This window comes from Acanthopagrus latus, chromosome 6, assembly GCF_904848185.1.
Source record: "Acanthopagrus latus isolate v.2019 chromosome 6, fAcaLat1.1, whole genome shotgun sequence".
Classification (NCBI taxonomy): domain Eukaryota; kingdom Metazoa; phylum Chordata; class Actinopteri; order Spariformes; family Sparidae; genus Acanthopagrus; species Acanthopagrus latus.
The window spans coordinates 24,513,817-24,535,456 of NC_051044.1; the positions used below are offsets into that span (position 1 = coordinate 24,513,817).

General features: G+C 44.8%; 1 protein-coding gene across 3 annotated transcripts in view; it reads left to right on the forward strand.

The window, feature by feature from the left end:
- The first annotated feature begins 9,253 nt into the window (after positions 1-9,253).
- Positions 9,254-21,640, forward strand: part of LOC119020426 (chemokine-like protein TAFA-1) — a 121,176-nt gene continuing 108,789 nt past the window's right edge. For all 3 annotated transcript variants that reach the window (XM_037099708.1, XM_037099710.1, XM_037099709.1), the window contains exons 1-2: positions 9,254-9,999; positions 12,287-12,423. In XM_037099708.1, coding sequence (XP_036955603.1) covers positions 12,300-12,423 — 124 coding nt within the window. In that variant the 5' untranslated portion in view covers positions 9,254-9,999; positions 12,287-12,299. The remainder of the gene's footprint in view (positions 10,000-12,286; positions 12,424-21,640) is intronic.

Here is a 21,640-nt window from a genome sequence, read left to right on the forward strand (position 1 = left end):
TTGTAGGCTCTGTCCCTCCTCAGCATCAGCCGAAGATTGTACCGCTCTATTCACTCGCTTACCTTGAGAAGCGCACAGCTGGCTTATCGCCCTGGAATTGGCTGTGCAGCATGAATGCAGCAGAAGAGAGGAGCCGGATGAATGTTTGAATGGGGCTGGAGAATGTGAATGCCTTACCTGTTTCAGTCTTTCTGCCGCCAGCTTCTCTCTATCCTCTATCTCTTGTTTCTCCCCCCCTCTTACTTTTATCTCAGTCTATTCTTCCGCACATCCTCCGAGTCTTTGTGCGCGGAATTGAATCCCGTCTCCCGTCTGGGATCTGTGTGTTTTGAAGATGACCTGAGTGAAGAGTGAGTCTTGCTGAATGGGATCATGCCCTTTTGTACAGGCCCCGCTGAGAATCAAGCCTTGTCGTACTGCGACACAGTGTTCAGATGAATAAAGTAAAAAAAGAGAAAAAAATTCCAGTGACTCTGAAGCTTTTCTAAGTCACCCCTCATGTCCGTTTCTTTTTTTTTTTTTTTCTTTCCTTGTTTGTTGTTTTTTTGTTTTTTGCTTGTAGATGCAGCTCCTTTTCCAAGCGGTGGACAGAAATAGAGACATAGTGACAGATTGTGTCACTTTAAAGCTACACCAATCAATATTTTTATATTAACAATGCACTAAATGACTATCACCAAGATTTTCTTTTAAAAAATCTGCAGTTCTTCTCACCTCTACAGATTTAGCATCTTTCAACACAATGTTGTGGTTGCAGAGCCACGTAACTTTTGAGTCACTCTCACTGCTCTTGTCAGCCTTTTTTTTCTTTCTTTTTTTTTTAATCTTAAAACTTGGATAAATCCACTGTATTGCCACTCAAATAGTGAACAAATTTAAGGGCTAGCTGGTGGACAGAGTGGGGTATTTACCAGTCAGAAACACCACTGCCAGTTTGGATGTGAATTGTTGCCAATGAATGTAAAAGATGGAGATTCTGTTTCCTCCCACAGTACAGAAAAATTCATCCAGAATCTTCTTGATACGGGCGGTGCCATCTTGTGCTGGTGACATCATTTGGAGCCTGCGTCTGCACAGTAGCGATTTTGGAGTTGCAGTATCGAGTTCCCACACATGCACCCGCCAGAATCAATCAGGGCAAGGCTCAGCTGTCAATCATGATGTCACACAACCTCAAAACCATCCCATTTATTTACACGCAATAACCTTGTACTCTCTTTGGGAGAAAAAGTATTTGATGTGTGAATTTAGTTTAGCTCATGTCCCATATGCTAACAGGGGCTTGGGTTAAACATAGACTTAGACCAGCCACTAGGGCTGTCAAAACTGCTCCAAAATGACGTTCAAATGTTCCCTCTAAAAAAAAAAAACACATAGGTTTGAAACATTTGAATATTTATATTTGCACATTAGGTGCTGTTATATATTTCTTCAATTCTGTTGGTGATTGTTCCACAGCTCAGGATACGTTACCTCAGTTCCGATTCTTGACAAAACTATCTGAAGCCTGTGCCATCAACAATACTGATCGGCCTCATGTCGTTGCATGTGAGCGAAGCAAGTTTCTCCATGCACGCCCCTTGTCTTGCTGCAGACAAAGAGCTTGTGGTGGTCGGTGAAAAACATGAGTCGAGACATGGCTGTTTAGTTGGGGTTCTAGCCATCATGGCATGCTCATTTGAGTGCACATTTTCAAGATGTGCCCTCATGTTGCTAATGGTGAATGGTAGCTGTAGCTGTAGCTTACACAGCTTGCACACAACTTTATCTCCAGGCTCCGCATTTTTGCCATCTACTGACCAAAATCCAAAGTATTTCCAAACAGGGCTTTTTAGGTTGCTTGGAGTCCAAACCACTCTCTCTGCTGCCAAGGTGGGCGCATCTCACTCTCAGCAGTCAGTGACGCTGTGCAAGTTGTCACTGCTGTGACCTGTCCCTGACCCGTCATGCAATGCGCCCACTTGCAAAGCAGCTGGGTCGAATACTAATTTTCACAATCGAATTTCCTTTTATATATATATATATATATACTGTATATATATATATATATACAGTATATATATATATATATATATATATATATATATATATATATATGAATATATATATATATATATATATATATATATATATATATATATATATATATATATATATATATGAATATATATACCAATTTAGAATATGTGTTGACAGCTCTACCAGCCACTGTATTTTAAGGAGTAAGGCAAAAAAGAAGAGAGACAACCAGCGTCTCCGGTGAGTGCTGAGTGCGTGCTAACTCATGGCTAATGTAAAGTAATCACTTTGGGAGGGATTAACACTCCTGGGTGTAACACAAACAAATGATCCCATGACCGCTGGTGGTGAACAGCGTTAAACAGACCCCATGACTGGTCAAACTTATCTCATGTGACTTAGGCACAAATATTCCTGGACACGATATTATTGTAAAGTTCCGCACACATTATGCTGGTGCTACCTGGTTAGCAAGCTAACTTTGTTAGCAACACAATGAATTGATATCGTAACATCAAAATATTATTTCCTCACATTCTGTTGATGGTTGAAGTTATTTGACTGTTTTTGAACATTTTTTTCTTGCAAATTGCCTCTTTGAATGCAGAATTCTTAAATATTACTTTTTTAAGGATAGGTCACTGAAAATGCGTTAAAGATTTGCGCTCAGATGGTCAAGTCTGGTAATTTATCTTTCAGGAAATGCTCCTGTAGTAAGATGTATTTATTTTACCTTTCACAGATGTTTACTACAGTGGTAATCCCAGACACAGCAGGCAACCTCTCTCACTGGAAGAGCTCTGATAAACCCACAGTACGCTACAAGCCCATTACCAAACATCAAACAAGGTTAGTGACTAGCTGGTAAAGAGCTAAAGATTTTTCCATCAGGGGCTGGAGACAAAAATACAGCTGAACGGCGAGGCTTCAGATGAATGGTGATTACAGGCCGTGTCTGCTGGATGTATAAAAAGGCAACTGCTAGCAAACATATCAACTCTACGAGGCGTTAATTTGTTAATGCCTTGTTTACAGCATGTTGCAGTGCCCTGCAGGTGGCATGAAAAAAGAAAAAAAAATCAATTAACTCAGGTTTAAAAATCTACACTCGTAGTTGGATCTGAAAAATGATGTTAAAATGCATTTTGCACTTGTAATGAAGGTTCACAACGTACAGAGAATTCTCCCAAAAGGTCCACTGACTCCCCACTGACGCGCAGCCTCTGACTGTTCATTACATTTCACTGTTACAGTTTAAAATCTGATTCAGGTGCAAATGGGAGTCCTGTCACTACAGAGTCCCGGTCTGTATTATCAAGCAGTCAAATGAATCCTTCTCACTCTGACTCCTTGATACATTTCTGATATCTGTTAAGTGCTGTTGAGGGATGCTGACAGCTGTCATACTAAGGACGCCTTGAGCAATTACATATCTTCTACTTTTCCAATCTGAAATGTGAAAAGCAGTCGGGGCAATTTTTTTCTTTCTTCTTGTTCTCATCAGCATCACTCTCTTTATCACACTTTTTTTTCCTCTCTCAGCGATTCCCCTGTCTCATCAGTTTAATAGTCGTGTATTGAGCAAAGCATTTCCACAGGTGGTCTCCTCGGGCCAGAACCCAACCCCACTGTCCCCGGTCCAATTACAGCAAGAAGGAGAGGACATTTTTATTGGTCTGTGAGGGGACATTTCCATGGCTGCCATCGTCTCCAGGAGTAGAGTCATCTAGCGCTCAATTACTCCTCCTTTCTGAAACGGCAAGGGAAAGAAACCTCCCCTGCTGAGACCCGGTGAGTCCCAGCGCATTACCAGCACAGAATTTCTGACCTACTTCAAACACAAAAACCCCCACAACTTATTTTCTCCCTGCTACCTACAGTTTATGATTGAATATGTGGCAAGTAATATTCCCTCGGAGTTCGCTGGAGAGGCACCAGCACCGGCTCTTTAATAACATACTTTTCACAACACATTACAAAAGCATTACAAGCAATTTCATTACGCTTGAGTGCAAAGATGCCATAAGTAATAAATTATCTCAAAGGCACACATTAATAAACAAGCAAAAGCCAATAATAATAATAAGGAGAATAACTACTGTTTGTGTGGCATGCCACAAAACAAAGTATTCAACCAAAGTGTTTTGTATTCAGACACCCCAACAAATGAATCCACACAAGACTTACTTTTCTTTGTATGCTATACAATTTTGTTATGCTTTCTCTGCCACTGTGCTGATTCTCAATACTATGAATGAGTGTTTCAACTGTGGAAGGAAATTTGACAATGGAGTATTTGTCTAAGTAGCAGCATAGAAATCCAAAAAGCGGACGACCGAGGACGTTGCCAAGAGGAACTCCACAGTTCAGAGTGTCAGTGATGGATTTGGAGCATGTCAAGTGGGTTTGTAACATTCAAGTGGAAAGATAAGGAATCAACCACATGAGAGCAGTGTCTGGGTGTCCTTTCAAGTTTGTAATAATGATGTGATGATAAGCCATAAAAGCAGCCCTCGGGTCAAGTAGAAATAAAACATGCGCCTCAGCAGAACCAGTGGTGACGATGAGATCATTTGTGAATTAGAGCACAAGCCAAACCAGGTCATTTTGACTCATCCGATCAGTTAAAAAATGATACTAATGATGGGCTGGCACTCACCCTAATAAGACAGACATCGTTTTGTCAGGGAGGAGGTGTGAACATGTGTCAAGGAGAAACGCACCGCTAGGACAGCATGGACCAGCCGCTCGTATGGTTTGAAATCTAGCATGCAGAACACCGGGAAGGGCCAGATTGAGACACCTACGTTTTCTCTCTGCCCCATACAGGGAACCTTGGCGCACATCATAAGGCTGCTGCCCAAAGGCCTTCAGGGAGGATCACTGGTACTCGTGGCCGTGCAAAGTCATGCCAACAACAGCCTGTTCTCGCTCCCGACACATCAAATACAGCAGCCTGTTCACTTGCCCGAGGCTTCTGAGTGTCTGACGCTGCAATTAACCCTCTAGCGTCACTTCTGGAAGCTCCCCTCTAGTGTAGCAGTATAAAGAGCAAGACGCTCCAAGTAAGGGCAGCGGGTGGGTTGGGTGGATGGCTCATACGCGTAAATCTACCTCAGGACACCAAGGACGGCATCCTAAACATGACACCTTATTTTAAGCAGCGTTAGTTCTGGAGCCTGAAAGTATTTTTTTTCCGGCCGAAACTTAACCAAACTATGACAGATCGACAACATTGTATAATTATGACAACTTAAGATGGAAAACATTGTCAGCAAGCTTCATTTTAGCTCATCATTTTTGTGCCTTACCTTGAATGTTTAGCCCCTAGGACCTCTAAGGCCTCTGCTGTATTTTGATGAGCTGGGAGTGCGAGGGTGACGCCTCCGGCCACACAGAAAGCGCACAGGGCCCTCAGCAGGAAACTCGAGCTGACTTGACACCATCACGCCGACCTTACCGACGTGATCACACAGCCAGAAGTGTCAGAACAGGCGCTCCCGTTTGAGCTGGCGGTGCAGTGGGAAGAGTAGATTGAGGAGTAAATATCAAGAGAATATTGGTTAAATACGAGTTGCTTTTAGGTCAATGGCGGACGAATGGCTGGATGGTTGAAGACCTAGGTCCAGGCCTATAAGAAAATGTTGAAATTTGTGAGGTGCATACTGCAACTAGCAGCCCTTCATGACTGGAGACAAACAGCAGACTCAGGAAACAGATGTAGTGAAAACAACCCTTAACTTGTCGACAGGCAGGCTTACAGCCGGCTGTGTGTAGGCTGTCAGGACAGGCAAACAAATCGAAAAGGGCTTCAGCAAGCAAGCAGGTCATAACAACAGGCACAGGCAAGCACGACTGAGACTGGAACACCAAGAGAACATACCGGATCTGTAAGGAAAGGACCGCTAGTAACACAAACACGCCCGGCTCTAGTGCCATGATGCTCCGCTCTGGGGCTGTACAGATGGATTACTGTGCCGGGTGATAGCAAACCCCGATTTACCACAGAGTCACACGCATGCCCGGCGGCTCACACTACGGCAGGATGTTACACACCTCCTGCCTTTGCCACCGTACACCAGCGAATTAAAAACAGTCTAATTATAGAGGAACCGAGCGTCTCAATGACTAACCGACTTGAATTTGCCTCTTGATGAAAACGAGAAAGTAATTATAGTCGCGGCAGCAGAAATTATTTGTTTATGGCCTCGAAATAACTATTTGCTTTTTCGCGGAGCCGTGTATGACTGCCTTCGAGAGCTCATAAGGACGTGTTAGCGTTTATTCTAACAGGATCCGCTGATCGGGGAGAAAAAAGCTGAAGGTAAGGCCTGAGAGGTTCCAGTGAGGAGGAGAAGCCTTACAGCGCTTTTTTTTTTTATTTTACATTTTAAAAATTCCACCGTTACAAAATGCCAATATACTCATAGCCAGGTTCCCTCAGTAATGAACACCTGTGAGCAAAAAAAAAAAAAAAAAAAAAAAATGAGAGGGACGCTCTGATAAATGTGAAATAAATGATTTCTCCGGATCTGGCTCCTTCGTTTCATTAATCATCTCCTTCCCTTCACCATCCATCGCTGAGCAGGAGTTGCCGCTGCGTACTTCCTCCAAATGAATTTTATCTCCCGGCCTAAATCTTTACTTCTTTCTCACTGTTTTCTTTCTCTGCCTCCCTGTGTCATTCTACCTGTCTCTCACATAGAATATTTCATGCACTGAGTGTCTACGGAGAGCAGGTTTACCAACACAACAACTCCCCCCATCAGACGGAGAAACGCTTGGCTTGCTCCGGTGAGAACAGTTGAGATGTGTGAAGGGATAATAGTGGACAAGGGCTCGTTTTCTTTAAAGGAGAGCTGAAAGCTGCAGAGAGGGGTGGGTTAAAATGGTATTTTTGCACTGCTAGCGGGTGCATATTAAAGCTTGCTGGCTGCTCTGGAAGGAAGAATCTTATTAGCCAGGGGGAGAAACAAAAAGAACAAGAACGACAGAATGAGACAGAAAGACCGAGCGAGAGAGCGATATTGGCAAACGGCTGTGTTTAACAGGGCTGCCCAGATCCAAACACAGAGTTGGCCGGTGATTGGTCGGTTGTGGTTGGGTCTTGGCACAGGCGGCGGCGACAGCTGTTTGGAAATGATGGAAGCCCCAGAGAAGGGAGACAGGAAAGAGCGGCACCACGACAACAATCCAGAATTACTGTGAAATTCTGTCGTCCCAGTGCCTTCTCCCAACACAGCCCCGACCAACGCGGAATGAAAAATAGGGGGCCGCATCAAATCAACAAAAGGAAACAAATTGAGATACAAATGGGCGAGTTGCGTCGGTACTGCTCATTGCTGAGAGGAACATGTAGTAATTGGATGCCTTCAATCTTAAGTTCCCCTCCGAGGCTTGTTTGTGGGCCTGTTTCATTTCACGCCTTCATCTCGGTCCAGTGGGAAAGATCATCAAAACATTAAGCGCTCAAGACAAAATGAAATCCAGGCGTGAATGCCATTAATGCTCCTCACAAAAGGAAATATCAGCAACTATGCGCAAATACAAATAAGCCTATTTACTGGTGATCAAGCCATTCTGTGCAAATATAGCCTGACAGTGCAGAAACACTAATCAATGCGGTAATTACTCTGCAGTTCCTGCTTAATGTGAATCTGGTCACTTAACATGTGGTGTGCTTTACCCAACAGAGATCCAGATGGCAGCTTCACTATTCATAACCGCTTCCCAATTAGATTATTACACAACTAGGCGAACACAAAGGACACCGTCCAAAGGCAAAAAAAACAGGAGGAACCACCGCAACGCTCGTATTGTTTCAGCCCATTTTTCAGTCTCTGTTAACACCTATTATTTTACCCACTCAGGGGCACGCATGCATCACACTTTGAGGGAATCCAACAAGGGGAATAATACATTCTCCCTGCCTCTCTTCCTCCATTTTGCAACACTGTATTTTAGCCACTTCCAGCCTCGTACTCTCCAGAAAATTGTACCGGCGTGAGGCCCGTGCACATCTGGCCGTCAAATCACACCGTGGCATGTCGAGGCAGCGCGGGATGCCCCGTGGCATGCCACAGCGACCAGCAAGGATCGTTACTCCAAAAATGTCACCTTTTTTTCCCTTCTTTATTTCCTAGATAACAGGACGACAACAGCCAGTCAGTAAGCCTGTGATTTTGCACCGCAGCTCTCCGAGATTCACAGTGTGCGATTGAAACGGGGTGCAGTGCAGCTCTGAGACAAAGTTTATTTAGATATTCATCATCAAGTTCATCCGTCTGTACTCCCCCACAGTTACCAACACCATCCTCACTGTCTGCCAGCTTATCTAGCCCCTCAGCTGTGTATTGTTGTGAGCAGCACCGGGTTCATTTTCTGTGAAATGTCAGACTGTGAGTGAGTCAGCCGTGGCAGGTGCGTGGGATTGGCGAATACTGTAAATCTCTGTTTAACAGTATAATGAGTTAAAGGGGAGCTACTCCATATGGAGGGAAATGCGCTGGAGGAAAAACACACTCCACGCAAACAAGACCGGTCGCTTTTTCACCTGCCTGCATGGCTCCGGCACAGCGGGGAACACACACATGCACACACCCACACACACACACACACGGGGAAAGACAATGGATGTGTTTCCTTCAGAGCCAGATTCAGTCTGAGAGCAAGTGACAGAAGAAGGCTCACAGGCTCTTTCAGGCTGCTGCCGCCGCCGCGGTGTTTCAGTGGTGGGAAACATCCAAAAAGGGGCAGGCGGTGAAAACAAATCCCCTCTCAAACAGGTTCAGGGAGCACAGCCGGCGCGTTATGGATAATATGGTGATTGCAGAGCTGTGATGAGGCACTGCCTTCTATTAAAAGTGCTGCGCTCGGAGCATATTTCACTTTCACCCCTCAGACGCTGGAAGGCGATGACTAAAAAGAGGCGCATTCAGTCATCCTCCCCTCCACACCCTCTGCAAGTCACACACACACAAACACACACGCAACACAGAAAAGTGAGCTAAAGGCTACACTCGTGCATAATGTGGAGAATGGGATGTATAGAGGGGTGGGCTCATAGAACATGCTTCATTTGCTGATGAAGTCTTGATGCAGAAGTGGGCAGTCTTGCTTTAATACATGTGATCTCTCTCTCTCTCTCTCTCTCTCTCTCTCTCTCTTTCTCTCTCTCTCTTTCCAGCTGGGCTACATTGTAATATGCGCACATACACACACGCACACGCTCGCTCACGCACGCTCGCTCACTCACTCACACACCCGCGCCGCCTCTCTCTCTGACACAGACTCTCTACTTAGTGCGTTGGAGAGAGGACTGAGGCTCACACTATCAGCGCAGCTTCTCAATGGGGGGACGCGGCCAAGAGCAGACAGAGCAGTCATTCCACTGGAGCCTTCCGCCGCGCGCGTGAGGAGGAGACGACCGGTCGGAGGTGTGTGTGTGTGTGTGCGTGTGCGCCTGTGTGCGTGTTTGTGGGCGCGTGCAAATTAGCTCCCTGTCATCACAGACATAGGAGTGTACTGACGGAGGCTGCGAGCAGGAGAAGGGACGACAGCTCTCGCTCGCGTGTGGCTGATGGAGCAGTGACATGATCAGCCTCCCGTCCGTCCCATCCCGGCCAGTGTGTGACTTAGACCCCTGGGTGTTTTGCTTCTGGTGACTGTTTTCCACGGATTTCACGAGGGGCTGAGCAGCAGCAGGGGGGTGTTCCAGAGAAGAGAATATTGACGAAGAAGAAGAAGGAGAAGAAGGAGAAGAAGAAGAAGAAGGAGAAGAAGAGGAAGAAGAAGAGAATTTCGGTCCCCCCCACCCCTTTTTTTTTTGTGGCGTGTTGCGCTTATCTGGTGCTGGAATTTCAGGCGGGAATCCCTGGCTTCGAAGTATGGATGGATTTAGGGCAGAGGAGTGAGTCTGCTGGGCAGACAGGCAGCCTGTGATTCTGAGTGAACCCCTTTCCTCCTGAACACACCGCTCAGGTAAGCAAGGGTGTGGGGACTTTCGAGGAACACCTCTGATGTTTGGGGACGGGCGGGATGGGTGGGGTGGTGGTGTTGGTGGGTGGGGGGGTCGATGAAGTGTGTCTAGGGATACTATAACACAGCTTGTTGGAGAGGACGACAGCGATGATATACGTGGATGGAAACATGTGCTGTTATTCATGGTACAAATATTCTCTTAGAGCAATCTGTTACTTAAGTTTCACGCATGTTTGAACTGCGCAACATATGTTGCGTTCCTCGCGTAAAAAACAACGAATGGCGGGCAGCGCAGAGGGTTAAATACATAAAGTGCGCGGCGGTTATTAAAATGATACTTCAGGAGCCTGTATTATCCTCAGTCAGACTCGTGAGTTTTTCGCTGAAGGAATCAGTACGAGCGTGATCATCTCAAATCACCGTTGCGCGCAGGTGCACCGCGCGCCTGCAGGTGTGTCTGCCGCTGCTGTTCCTCGACCGCACTTTACTACAGCTGGCGCTCTCTCGCTGGACTTGCCAATTACGCGTAAAAGAGGTGTCGCCTGTCGTTTGACGTGATCCAGCTAAAGTAGGAGTGAAGTGCTCCCCTTTAAGTGTGGAAAAGAAAAAAAAAACACAGAGAAAAAAATGAGATGGACATTTGTGTAAAAAGAGAAACGAGCGAGGCTGCAAGAGTTTGATTCAATCTCCCTGCTTCCTTTTTTCCTCTGAACTTCCTTTAAATTGACTCCCGTGCTTCTCGGTGGTTTCACTTAAAAGTCCTCACCATCTCTGGCAGGAAGCACGTATTTTTTCTTTCTTTTTTTTTTTCTTTTTTCTTTTCGGCAAGACTGGCTCCCGACAACCAGGAGGAGAGCTCAGGGTCTCTGTGCAATATTCTGCTAACCACGCGAGCGCGACGAACCCTTTTTGGAATATGGGGCCAGCTCAGCGAGCAGAAATACTGCGTGGTTAAAAAAAAAAAAAAAAGAAGAAAGAAAGAAAAAAGAAAGAAAGAAAAAAGGCAGAGGAAAACATACCCAGGGGACCGGTTCACAGTTCCACCAAAACTGCGGATTATGTTGGATTCAGTGCAGGGCTGGGGATTTACAATGCGCTGTTCATAATTATATGCTTAATTTTTCACTGAATATTGAGCAGCCTCAGTGTCAGCGAGGGCGCGCGACTGCACGTGCAACATTCAGCGGCCCTAATGGCTTTAAGCTCGCGCGCACATCTGAGCGCGCGGTGGTGGCTGGGAGCGACAGAGCAAGCGGTGGCTTCGGCAGTGTAGTTAGAGACAGGACCAGGCCTGCCATCACGGCACTTCGCTCAGACGTGTGAAACATTCATGTCAGACTCCTTATTTAAATGTGAGATTTCCTCGGCTTGAACTTCATATAGAAGAAGAGGCTCCCAGCGGGGGCTCCGAGTCTGCTTTATATTCTCTTGTGTGTTCAGATACGGCAGAATCAAACATTAAAGCCCCATTAGAGCCACAGCGTTGCATTAGACTCCCCCCAGAAAAGTCCCCACCTCAGTGGGAAAAATGTAAAACAAATGCAGTTGGCGCCTGCAGACATGGTGGATGATTTGTGTGAGTGAAATCCTCTCAGAAGTAAGAATATTTCTTTCTTTTTCACTCTCTCTCTCTCTCTCTCTCTCTCTCTCTCTCTCTCTCTCCCAATGAGTCTGGCTCAATAGGATGTAGTCTAAACACAGGGGCCACCTTTAGTTCAGAGGCGGTGGGGTGGTGCTTTTAAATATTCCTCTGAACGGGGAAGGAGAGAGGAGCGCTGATAACACCTGGAAAGGAGGAGAGCCTCATTATTCAATGAGGGCTAAGGCGTGTCTCCATATGCTGGCCCTCAGCAGCCATTAGGCAGCCGCGGAACAAATCTGCAAGAAGACTGCTGATGCTTCGACATGCAGCTTTTGATATGGAACTTTGAGACTATCAGGGCATTAAATAGTTGACAATGTGCAGATATTAGAGTCTGACAAAGAGATTTGTTATTGTTATTTATCGTGGTGTTTGCAGGTAGCAGTGGGTCTTGACGAGAGAGATACTGACGCGATTAACATTGCTCGTGATCATTTGTTTGCCTCTTTTGTCTGCTGGTCTCCTCTTTCTCTTCTCATCCCTTGTTTTAGCATAACAAAGTACTCACACACCCTTTTGATTAATCATACTAGCAGACATCTTGGTCAAAGCCTTAGACTCTGTTTACGTCAGTATACTTCTTCCTGTCTCTCTTCCTGGTGTTGTAAATCTGTCCCTGTTTCCACCCCGTGTGCCTCCCTGCAGACCCGGCCTCACCATGTCCTGGTTGCTGGCCGTGTGGATTAGCCTCGGCTTCCTGCTGTTGTGCCAGGCCACGCTCTACCAGACCATCCAGCAGCACCATGTGGCCCGGCCCGGCCGCACCGACATCCTCACCCTGGGTACGTGCACCTCTCTTGTCAGCCTTCGGCCTCGCAGCGGCGCGTCGCAGAGCGCGACGTTGCCCTCTCGATGGGGGCAGGAGCTCTCGGCTTTGGCTGCTCAGAAAGCAACAGCGAGAGACTGCTGCAGTGTGTCAGAGTGATTTGTCACAGCGCTGCACTGTAACATGATGATTCACTATGCTCCCAGTCATACAGGACGAGGGAATGGGGGGAGATTTATAATTATGCATCTAATTGCAGGTTAGCTTCAGTCACCCTCATGTCTGTCTCCTTTACATTTTGTCCTGTTTATGGACGGAACATGCACCCCGCGCATGTTGTTGGACTCTGGCTGAGCTGCAGACGGGGAGAGTGTCTTCAGATGCCACGAGCTGGCTGGTAGGGAGATGATTTTTGTGCGAATTCTCAACTACAGCACTCTGCATCTTGCTGGCAGGACAAGCTGTAGGCAAAAATCCCTAATACTGTGCGGGTAGCCAAGGGAGCTTTGATCACTGTGGCTTAGATGGAAATGACAATTATGTTTCCCCCTTTTGCACTGGAAACGTTTGGCAATTAGGAGCGATGCCTCCCGCACCGTAGGGGCAAAAGGGGAGGGTAGACGCCGAGGCGGATCTAATTCTCTGATTATGGAGAAGCTTACCAGCGTTGCTTATGGTGTATGTGGGAGTGTTACAGGCGAAGGCGATGGTTTTCCAGAGCAAAGCGACGACTTTCTTTAAGCTTCTAACAATGAGTGTGACTCCCAAGCTGAACCCTCGTAGAGCGCATGGCTCTCTCTCTCTCCCTCTCTTTCCAGAAGCCAAGCGACTGTTAAGCATTGATGCTATCTTCCTGCCTGCCTTCCCTTTGTGTGTGCGTTGCATTGCCAGGCAAAAAAAAAAAGTGCAGTAATTGAAGCAAAAACTCCAGCATTGAATTCTCCACGCTTGTGTTGAACATTGGTGACTTTAAGCGGCATGTCGGAGAATTGGCTTACTTTTGCTGGGGAACAGCTGACACATGAAAATCCCAGCTATGATAGATAGAAACTTCTCAAAGAATCCCGCTCCCGTTAATTGGAACAAGAGGGTGAGGGATGAGCGACAGAGAGCTCGGGATGAATTTTTAAAGGCTGGCTTCCAGTTTTTCTGTTTTTCTTTTCTTTTCTTTTTTTTTTCCTTTTTTGACTGGTTGGCAAGTCGAGCTTGGTGCCAAAGATGTACAAGGAAGTGCAAGGCTCAGTAAGTGTCTCTTGAATAATGCAGAAGTCCCAAAGGGGAAAAAAGGAAAAAAATAAAATAAAATAAGAGCCGCCCCCCACAACCACGCTGCAACACCACCCTGACGTAGATCTAGAGGAGTCATCCAGGCAGGGGATAGTTATGGCTGAGAGTTCTCCGAGAGGCGTTCTGTCAGACAGATCAACTCACACACTTTGCAGCACACAACATTGTGGAGGGGACGGACATGTACATGCTCGCGCATTTACCCACCCTATTCTCACTGAGGCCATTAGTGGTGTGGCATTTTCATGGGCCCTCTGGGGATGCCGCAGCTGTGTTCAGGACGCGTCAGGTCTTAAACTGCAGAGGCGGATGACAAACACACACTCTGTTGATTTAATCTCTCTGTAGTCTCGCATTTCATTAACGTTATTAGACTGACTTAGGCTGAGACACTCAACTTTAAACAATGTCACCGAGAGGGAATCACAAGAGAGATGGCTATATATATATATATATATATATATATATATATATATATATATATATATATATATATATATATATACAAATACAAATTGGCCAATACCATCCGATATGAAAGCTTTTTGTCACAGCAGAAAAACGTGCTTGATTTCATTTAACATTTAAATTTGATTAATTGATGTGATCTTTGGAATTTTAGTGCGTTTTTGTAATTTTAGGCAATCAGTGTTTATTTTTAATTGGCAAAATGGCCCCCATGGTGTATGTTTGTCACAAGTGTTTGATGACCACAGCTGAGGGATCGCTACTACTAACGTATCAATATTGGATTTGTTTTACTCCCTAATGTCAGCATCGGCCCCATAAATTGCGTATCGGTTGGACTCTTATTCAAAGGGGGCAGGACAGCCACGGTGAGAGACCAGGAAGGAAGAGAGACAACAAAGAGGGAGCTGGAGTTTTGTCAACCTATCATATCTCTCGGCTGGGTCTCTGGCAGGTCCTGACACCTAGGTGTGCTGACCTGAAGGATTGTGGGGGACCGAGTTAAGATCAGAGTTCAGTTGAAATCCCACTATGACTTCATTCATCTGTGGATCCCAAGAGTGTACACAAGCTTACACACTGAGGCCTGTTACAGTGTCCTTTTCTTAAAGACACGTGCTCTCCAGAAAAACTTTTAAAATCAACCAAACCAAACGGTGATTGATGACAGCTATAATTGCATCTGACAATCATGATCGGAGGATATGCTGTGATATTTTACTATCCTAATCAGCAGCTTCCTCGGAATGACACTCTATCACAACTAGGCACTCGAACAGAACACATCTCCGTCAGTTCTTTTCCTCTTCTGCTGCTCGGCAACAATTTACTGTATATCATGTTTTTTTAATTTTTTTTTTTAAAGAGGATTAAGCCGACATCAATCTTACTCAGCCACGGAGTAGCGTTAACCGATCTAACCAGAACTGCTCTCTCTGAATTGAAATGCTATGATGAATATTTGAATTAGAATTGATTTTATAATTTGAGGAGCTCTCTGGTTTCATTGAGGCCGGAGCCCTCGGATATAAATAGACATGGCTATGTAGGACGTAGCAAAAAAAAAAGAAAAAAAAAAAGAGAGAGATGTCTTGCCTTGAAAAATCCATCGGCTTTCATGCCACGCTGTTTTTTCCGTAATCTAATAATGTGCTTGCATTTCTGAAGGGGATGATGAAAAGATGTGCGATATAGTGTCCGCCGCACAGAAAATTAAGTTGTAAAATGGTTTCGTTAATGAAGCATGAGGAATACAGAATTCAGAATGTCTGAGCTGATAAACAGGTTAATAGAAATCGTGTGTTATCTTGGATTGATTGATTAATTATCTTTAAATTGCTTGATGACAGATAGATCTTGCAATGCGGCGTGCTTTCGCCACTGTATCATCCTCCTAGACCGATAAGCCGAGTCTTGAAGTGAAATAAGGGGGTTAGTATTTTGAGAAATGAGAAACCGTGTCCTGAAATAAGTTTGTGTGGATCTTGGCTGGCAGCCTGGCCGACTGTCTGAGAGACTGAGTGGGACAAAAACTCACTCACCGTCCCACGTAGACACAGAAAGAGTCACAGAAGAGGGGCTGTGTGGGCATCTGAGGAGGGGAAGTGAAGGTCACGTTGAGCTAGGCACAGATGTAATCCTCCAGCCAGTTGAAGCATCTAACAATGTTGAGAAATCAGCTTATCTTCCGTCTGCAACGCTGAGCTGACAGCGCATACAAAAACCCCCCACAAAAAAACAACCAAATGTGACTGCTGAGATGAAGTTTCAAGATCGCGTTTTATTTATTTTCATTGAATGTATCCGTGACAAATCGGCATAGTCACCGCCGCGGCGGAGATTGAGTAACGAGTTACCTGACTGCACCGTCACCTGCTCAGGAAGCGGTGCCGTTTTCTTTCCCATGAGCCTCTGCTCCAGCCGCTCCTCAACCCCCCCCCCCCCCCCTACCCCCTGCGTCCTGCAAGTGCGGCTGAAGATTGATGGCGGCCTGATTCTGGGCAGCCAATTCTGGTCTCTCAAGAAATAATCCACTACATTGACAGATGAGCTGAATGTGACATGACACACACACACACACACACACAAACACCCGGCTCTGCACTCTCCCCACCTGCCAACACAGTGAGCACAAGCACTCACTGCCAAGACCGCTGCTGCACAAACCAGGCCAATCTTGACAGCGCGTAGTATTGGAGTCCATCACCAGTCAGTAAAAGTGTAACCAATTCACAGTGTCAGCGCGTTGCTGGCTGAAGTTACTATAGATTCGGTGTCTTTTGAAAATCAAAGTGCTCCCTAATGTGTTGTCTGCACGGTGTGTTGTCATTAAGTTACGCTTAGCAGGAACTGAATTTATTCACCCCTGTTCAGCCAAAGTATGCATATACAGTCGTCAAGTTCATGTAATGCATCAATACCCAGAGGGGCAGTCTGAAGAGAACAACACTTAAGCTACTGCTTTGTTTTATTATGACTCTGACAGGGCAGTTTAAGAGAGTCTCAGATCTAATAGAACAACATGAGTCCTGTTCCAGAAGCAGCTGTAAAACTAACTCCGTGAGCCTGTTAGGCTTTGATAGCAGTCTGCTGCTGACGTTTTGTTTGACCTTTTTTTTTTTCTGTCAGCCATCACGACCAGGCACCAGTGTGTACACTCCACTGTTACAGAACTGTACCTCATATATTATTAAACCCCTTATTATGAAGTTACCAACTGTTCATTTTGAAAGAATAAAATAATCAAAGGCTGAAAGTGTTTCAACTGTGAGTGGCAGCCATGCTGATTTTGCATGTCCATGAAAAAAATGTTCCACGGGCCGGCACAAAGTGGGCTATGATGTAGTTGAAAAGGCGGACGGTGGTGCCGCTGTTATGTTTTCATCCACTGACTAGAGACGTCTTGTAAAGTCTAATCACAGATGATTGGAAGGCTTTTTAATGAGCACATTGTTCATTGTGCCATGACGCTCCTTCACTGTAGGGAACTCTTTGAGGTGGAAGAAAACATGTAATTGCTTTGATAAGCGAAGATGCATCGCATGGTCATACAAGGGCAGCAATGTGATCATAAGCAGGGGCGTGTTTCTTGAATTAAGAAATGCATCTCCGGCTTTAAGAACACAAAACAAGGTAGCGCTCAAGTTTTTCTGTTAGGCTCCGTTTTTTTTTGTTTTTACTCGAGATCTAAGGACCAGAGTTTTCTGTGGGGAGGGGGAGGGAAATCTGACAAGCGCCAGGGTTTTGAAATAAACCTTGAACTTGATATAGGATAGCTGTCTCTTGCTAAATGAGGATGGGCTAGAAGTGTAAAAAGCCATACATACACACAGTATGAATTGATTTTTTTTTTTCCCATTCTTCCCACTGCAGAACGGATGGCTGCTTCAGAAGATTGATGCTTTTTTTTCAGACAGTGTTGGGGAATGTTCAGAAATTAGCTTCGCTGGTTTACAAACCGAATGTGCACACCGTTTTCAACTCGCAACTCATTTCCATAGTTGTCAGACTCCTCATTGCAATAACTCAGCGCTAGCCCCGGAAACACAGACGTGAGCACGCACCTTTTTCTTTTTCTCCCCCCCACACAGTCATCTTCAAAGTGCTAATCTTGCTGCTTCGCTTCTTCTGTGGAGATGTAAGAGCTTTTATGAAAGGCAGATCCATCCGTACGCATACGGGGAACAGCTTTCCATATAGGCTCTCTGTGTTTTTGTTTTGCCATTAAATCAGCTTTATTTACATCCCCATTAAACTGTGGCGACTAATTAGAGGGAGAATTGATGGTGAAAGAAAATTCAATTAAAGTACAGTCACCAGAATGGACGACGCCTGAGTCATATAATGTGGAGGAGAATAAATTATTTGATCTTGCTGGCAGCAGTAGCTCAGGCGGTGATATAAAGTATAAATATGTATCTACACACACACACATAAACCCAAACTCAACCAAGTAATTGCTGTCCAAAGGTGCCAAATAGCTTCTTTTAGTGGTTGAGATAGGCGTGTTTTTTATATTTACTGCTGACTGTATCATGTAAAATCACCTCTTCGAGATTATCTCAGTTGAAATAAATTATTTACGACACGAATGTACTTACATTTATTTTCCGAGCGTGGCATCTACAAATCCTGCCTTCTGCCAACAGAGCAACTTAAATCCTATAATGTACCTCCACATGGGATTATAATTGCTTTGAAAACTGTGGGCATAGCGAGCTCATCAGCACGATGTGATCGCACTTTCTATCACACAGCATGCCCTTCGAGGTAATGAAAGCAACCTTTCTAAAAACCAGGCAATAACTGCCCGATCATTCAGGTGCCGAGCGGCATTCTCTGTGCGCCTGGCCTCTTCCCCCCCAGCCCTCCATCCTCTTGTCTCCCCCCCACCCACCTCCCTCCACCCTTTCCCCCCCTCCATCTCCTCGTCTCTATCGGCCCCTCAGACGATTTGTCATGGATCAGATGAGACAATTTGTCATGGATTAGTGCACTTAAATGTCTGTGTGATAGTGGAAGCAGTCACTGGAAAAGCTTAGGAATCCTATTACACTGCGTTTTATGGCTGGCGAGAGCGGAGGGAGGAGTGGAGGTTGAATTGGCACTTTCTATGGCCTGTGTGCCATTTCTTGACTTTTTCCTCCACACATAATCAGATATACACTTGAAGGTGAGCTCCACTGATTTGTCTAATCTGAGAAAGTAGACCAGAAGTTGTGTATTCTTTCTTGGTTCACCTCTTGCTAACTGACTGTTCGCCAAGCCTGGCTGGTACGCCACCCTTTCTGCTGTCAAGCTGTTCTCCCACAGCTCCTGAACATTTCACAACAGACCATATTCACACAGGGGCCAATTCCCCCTGACGTCACACTCGGGGTGGGAAGCTCAAATGCTGTATTGTTGCAATTCATTGAAACGTAGGGAATCTGACAAATTGTTGTCATTGTAGCTTTTCCCGATTGTTTAGCAACTGTACAGATATTAGGTAGTTAAAATCTGTTGGGACGTCAGGCCATATTTCAAGGTGAAACATCATATTTGATACCTGTTAGCAATCAACTGCTTTGTAGCTAACATTACTGTTTTATAGTGTGACACCATAAGAAATGCGTTGACTCATCTGAAAACATCAGCACACATCTTGAATACATTTACTTAAACAGGGAAGTGGAAGGCACCAGAGCCCTAATAAGGCAGTAATGTTTGCCAAAAATGCAAACGTTAGCCAACAGGTTATCAAATCTGTTATTTCTACTTCAATATATGACCCCGTGTCCCTGCTGGTTTTACACAATCCACCATCTTACCAGTTGCTGATCAGCCAGGAGGAGGTTAAATGACTCTACGCTTATAGGACTTGAAACCCGGAACACAGTAGTTCGGCACTTGAGCTTCCCACACTGGCCTTCAGATGATATCTGAGGAAAATGGCGCCACATGCATATGGTCTAAAACGGTGACATATTCAGTTTGTAGTCAATTCCAAAACATTAGCTCATTGCTCTCACTCAAAGGTAAATAACAGCAGGATTTATATTACTAGCTTGCTACGTTGGATTTTGTTCTTTAGCTAGCAAGCAAGCTAATGCTCCAAACCTGGAGCTGGTTGTAAATGCAGGCTTTTTAAAGCTTTTGCCTTAAATTAAATTATTTATTTTAGAACAATAACCTTATAAAGGGCTGTTATTTCTCCAATATTAGCATTTAGCTCTCTCACAGTGCATGTTCCTGTTCTAAACTTATATTTTCCCATTACCTGTATCCCCACAAAATATTAGCTAACCTATTGACACTCACTGACCTCAGGAAGTTTAGCATTGTAGGTATTAAGCTGGTTATTGGGACATGCTAACATGCCCAGACACACAGTTTAATCCATTCCTTTTAAGTTTTGTCTTGTGTTTTTGGTTGTGTAAAGGCTTTTTAAACTCTTAAGATAAGGGGTGCAGCTCATTAGCATCACACACACACAATTTCCTTCCCATAAGGAACTTGTAGCTTGAGAGGCCTGTCCTGCTTAGTAATGGTTGATGAGCTGTGATCAGGGGAGAGTTTGGAGAACCGTCAGTTAGGATGTTATTTGTCTTGCTATAGTACAAACTTTCCCCACACCCTACTGTACCTACTCATTTCTGAGTATTAGTGATACATTTGCAGCTAAATGTTAGCGTGTTCCTGTTTGAGTTCCAATTACAGCTACGAATGAGTCAGCTTCATATCCTGTGTCTGCAAACAGACTCTGATTCACCTGTGGCAATATTGCCGTGTCATTAGTATTTATTTGCTCGGTGGTCTCCCTCATTTCAAGCCTTTAAATGCATGTACTCTGGTGTATTCTACCCCGCCTTGCCTGAGATTAGATGGTCGTAAATTAGATCCCGTTCTTCTCTGATGTCAAATGATTGTCTCAGATAGAATATACAGGCGCTATTTAACACAGATGGCTCAGTCCCCCAATTATCTCCAATAAATGGAAGTATATAAAGATAGGCAAACCGTCACACTATGCAAAGCATGTTCAAACAACCCCGTCTGGCAACACCTTAGGATTCACGCCTGGGTCTCACAGTCTATTTCCAGCTGTCTATATTAAAAAGTCCTCTATGCATTTTCTGTCAGGTTTTATTCTTCCCAGGCCTTCACAGCTGCACATCCATATTATGTATACTAAACAGAGCGGCAGGAAGTTACTGTATCATAGATCATTACCATCTTTATTCATACAATATCTTATGCAGCTCTGCTATCACCTCTAGGCCCCCTAAGCCCTTTAGTAGCGTCTTGCTGAAGTGAAATAGCCTGCTTATGTTAATGGAGCACAGAGCGACACTGCCAGGTAATTGTGATGCAGCTGAGCTGCTTCGCAGCATCATTTAGAGCCACTGCGGGGGACAAATGTTAGTCATTGAGTGTTTTGTTTGCAGAGGACTCACTTTGCCCCAGCAACTCATTTACCCAGTGGCAGTCAAATTAGGTTGACTTAACCATACTACTAATTTACTTTCTAAATTGTTTCACTGCAGTTTTGTTCACACAATCATCTTTGGATAGATGATTTTCAGCAATCGATCTTTTTTCAAACAGACAGCTACTGGAATCCAAAGATAACATGATGACACCCACTGTCTTTGCCATGTACCTGGTTATAGAGGGCCAAGAGAAAGTGGATATTTTATCCATGTTTTTATATTCTCTTGTTTCACTTTTGTTGAAATAGATACAGAGCCATTGATTCTTAATTTTAGCTTTTAGCTCAGGACCGATCAATTCCTTGTTCACTGACATTACAGCTGCAGTGATTAGTCGATTGAAAGAACATTCATTGTCAACTTGACAATCGGTAAATAATCTTTTTCAAGCATTTCCAACATCTGCTGGTCCCAGCTTCCTAAATATAAAGATTTGTTGCATGTCTTTGTCATCTCTGATTGTGAATGAAGAGTCCTTGGGTTTTTCACCTGTCGGCTGGACTAATG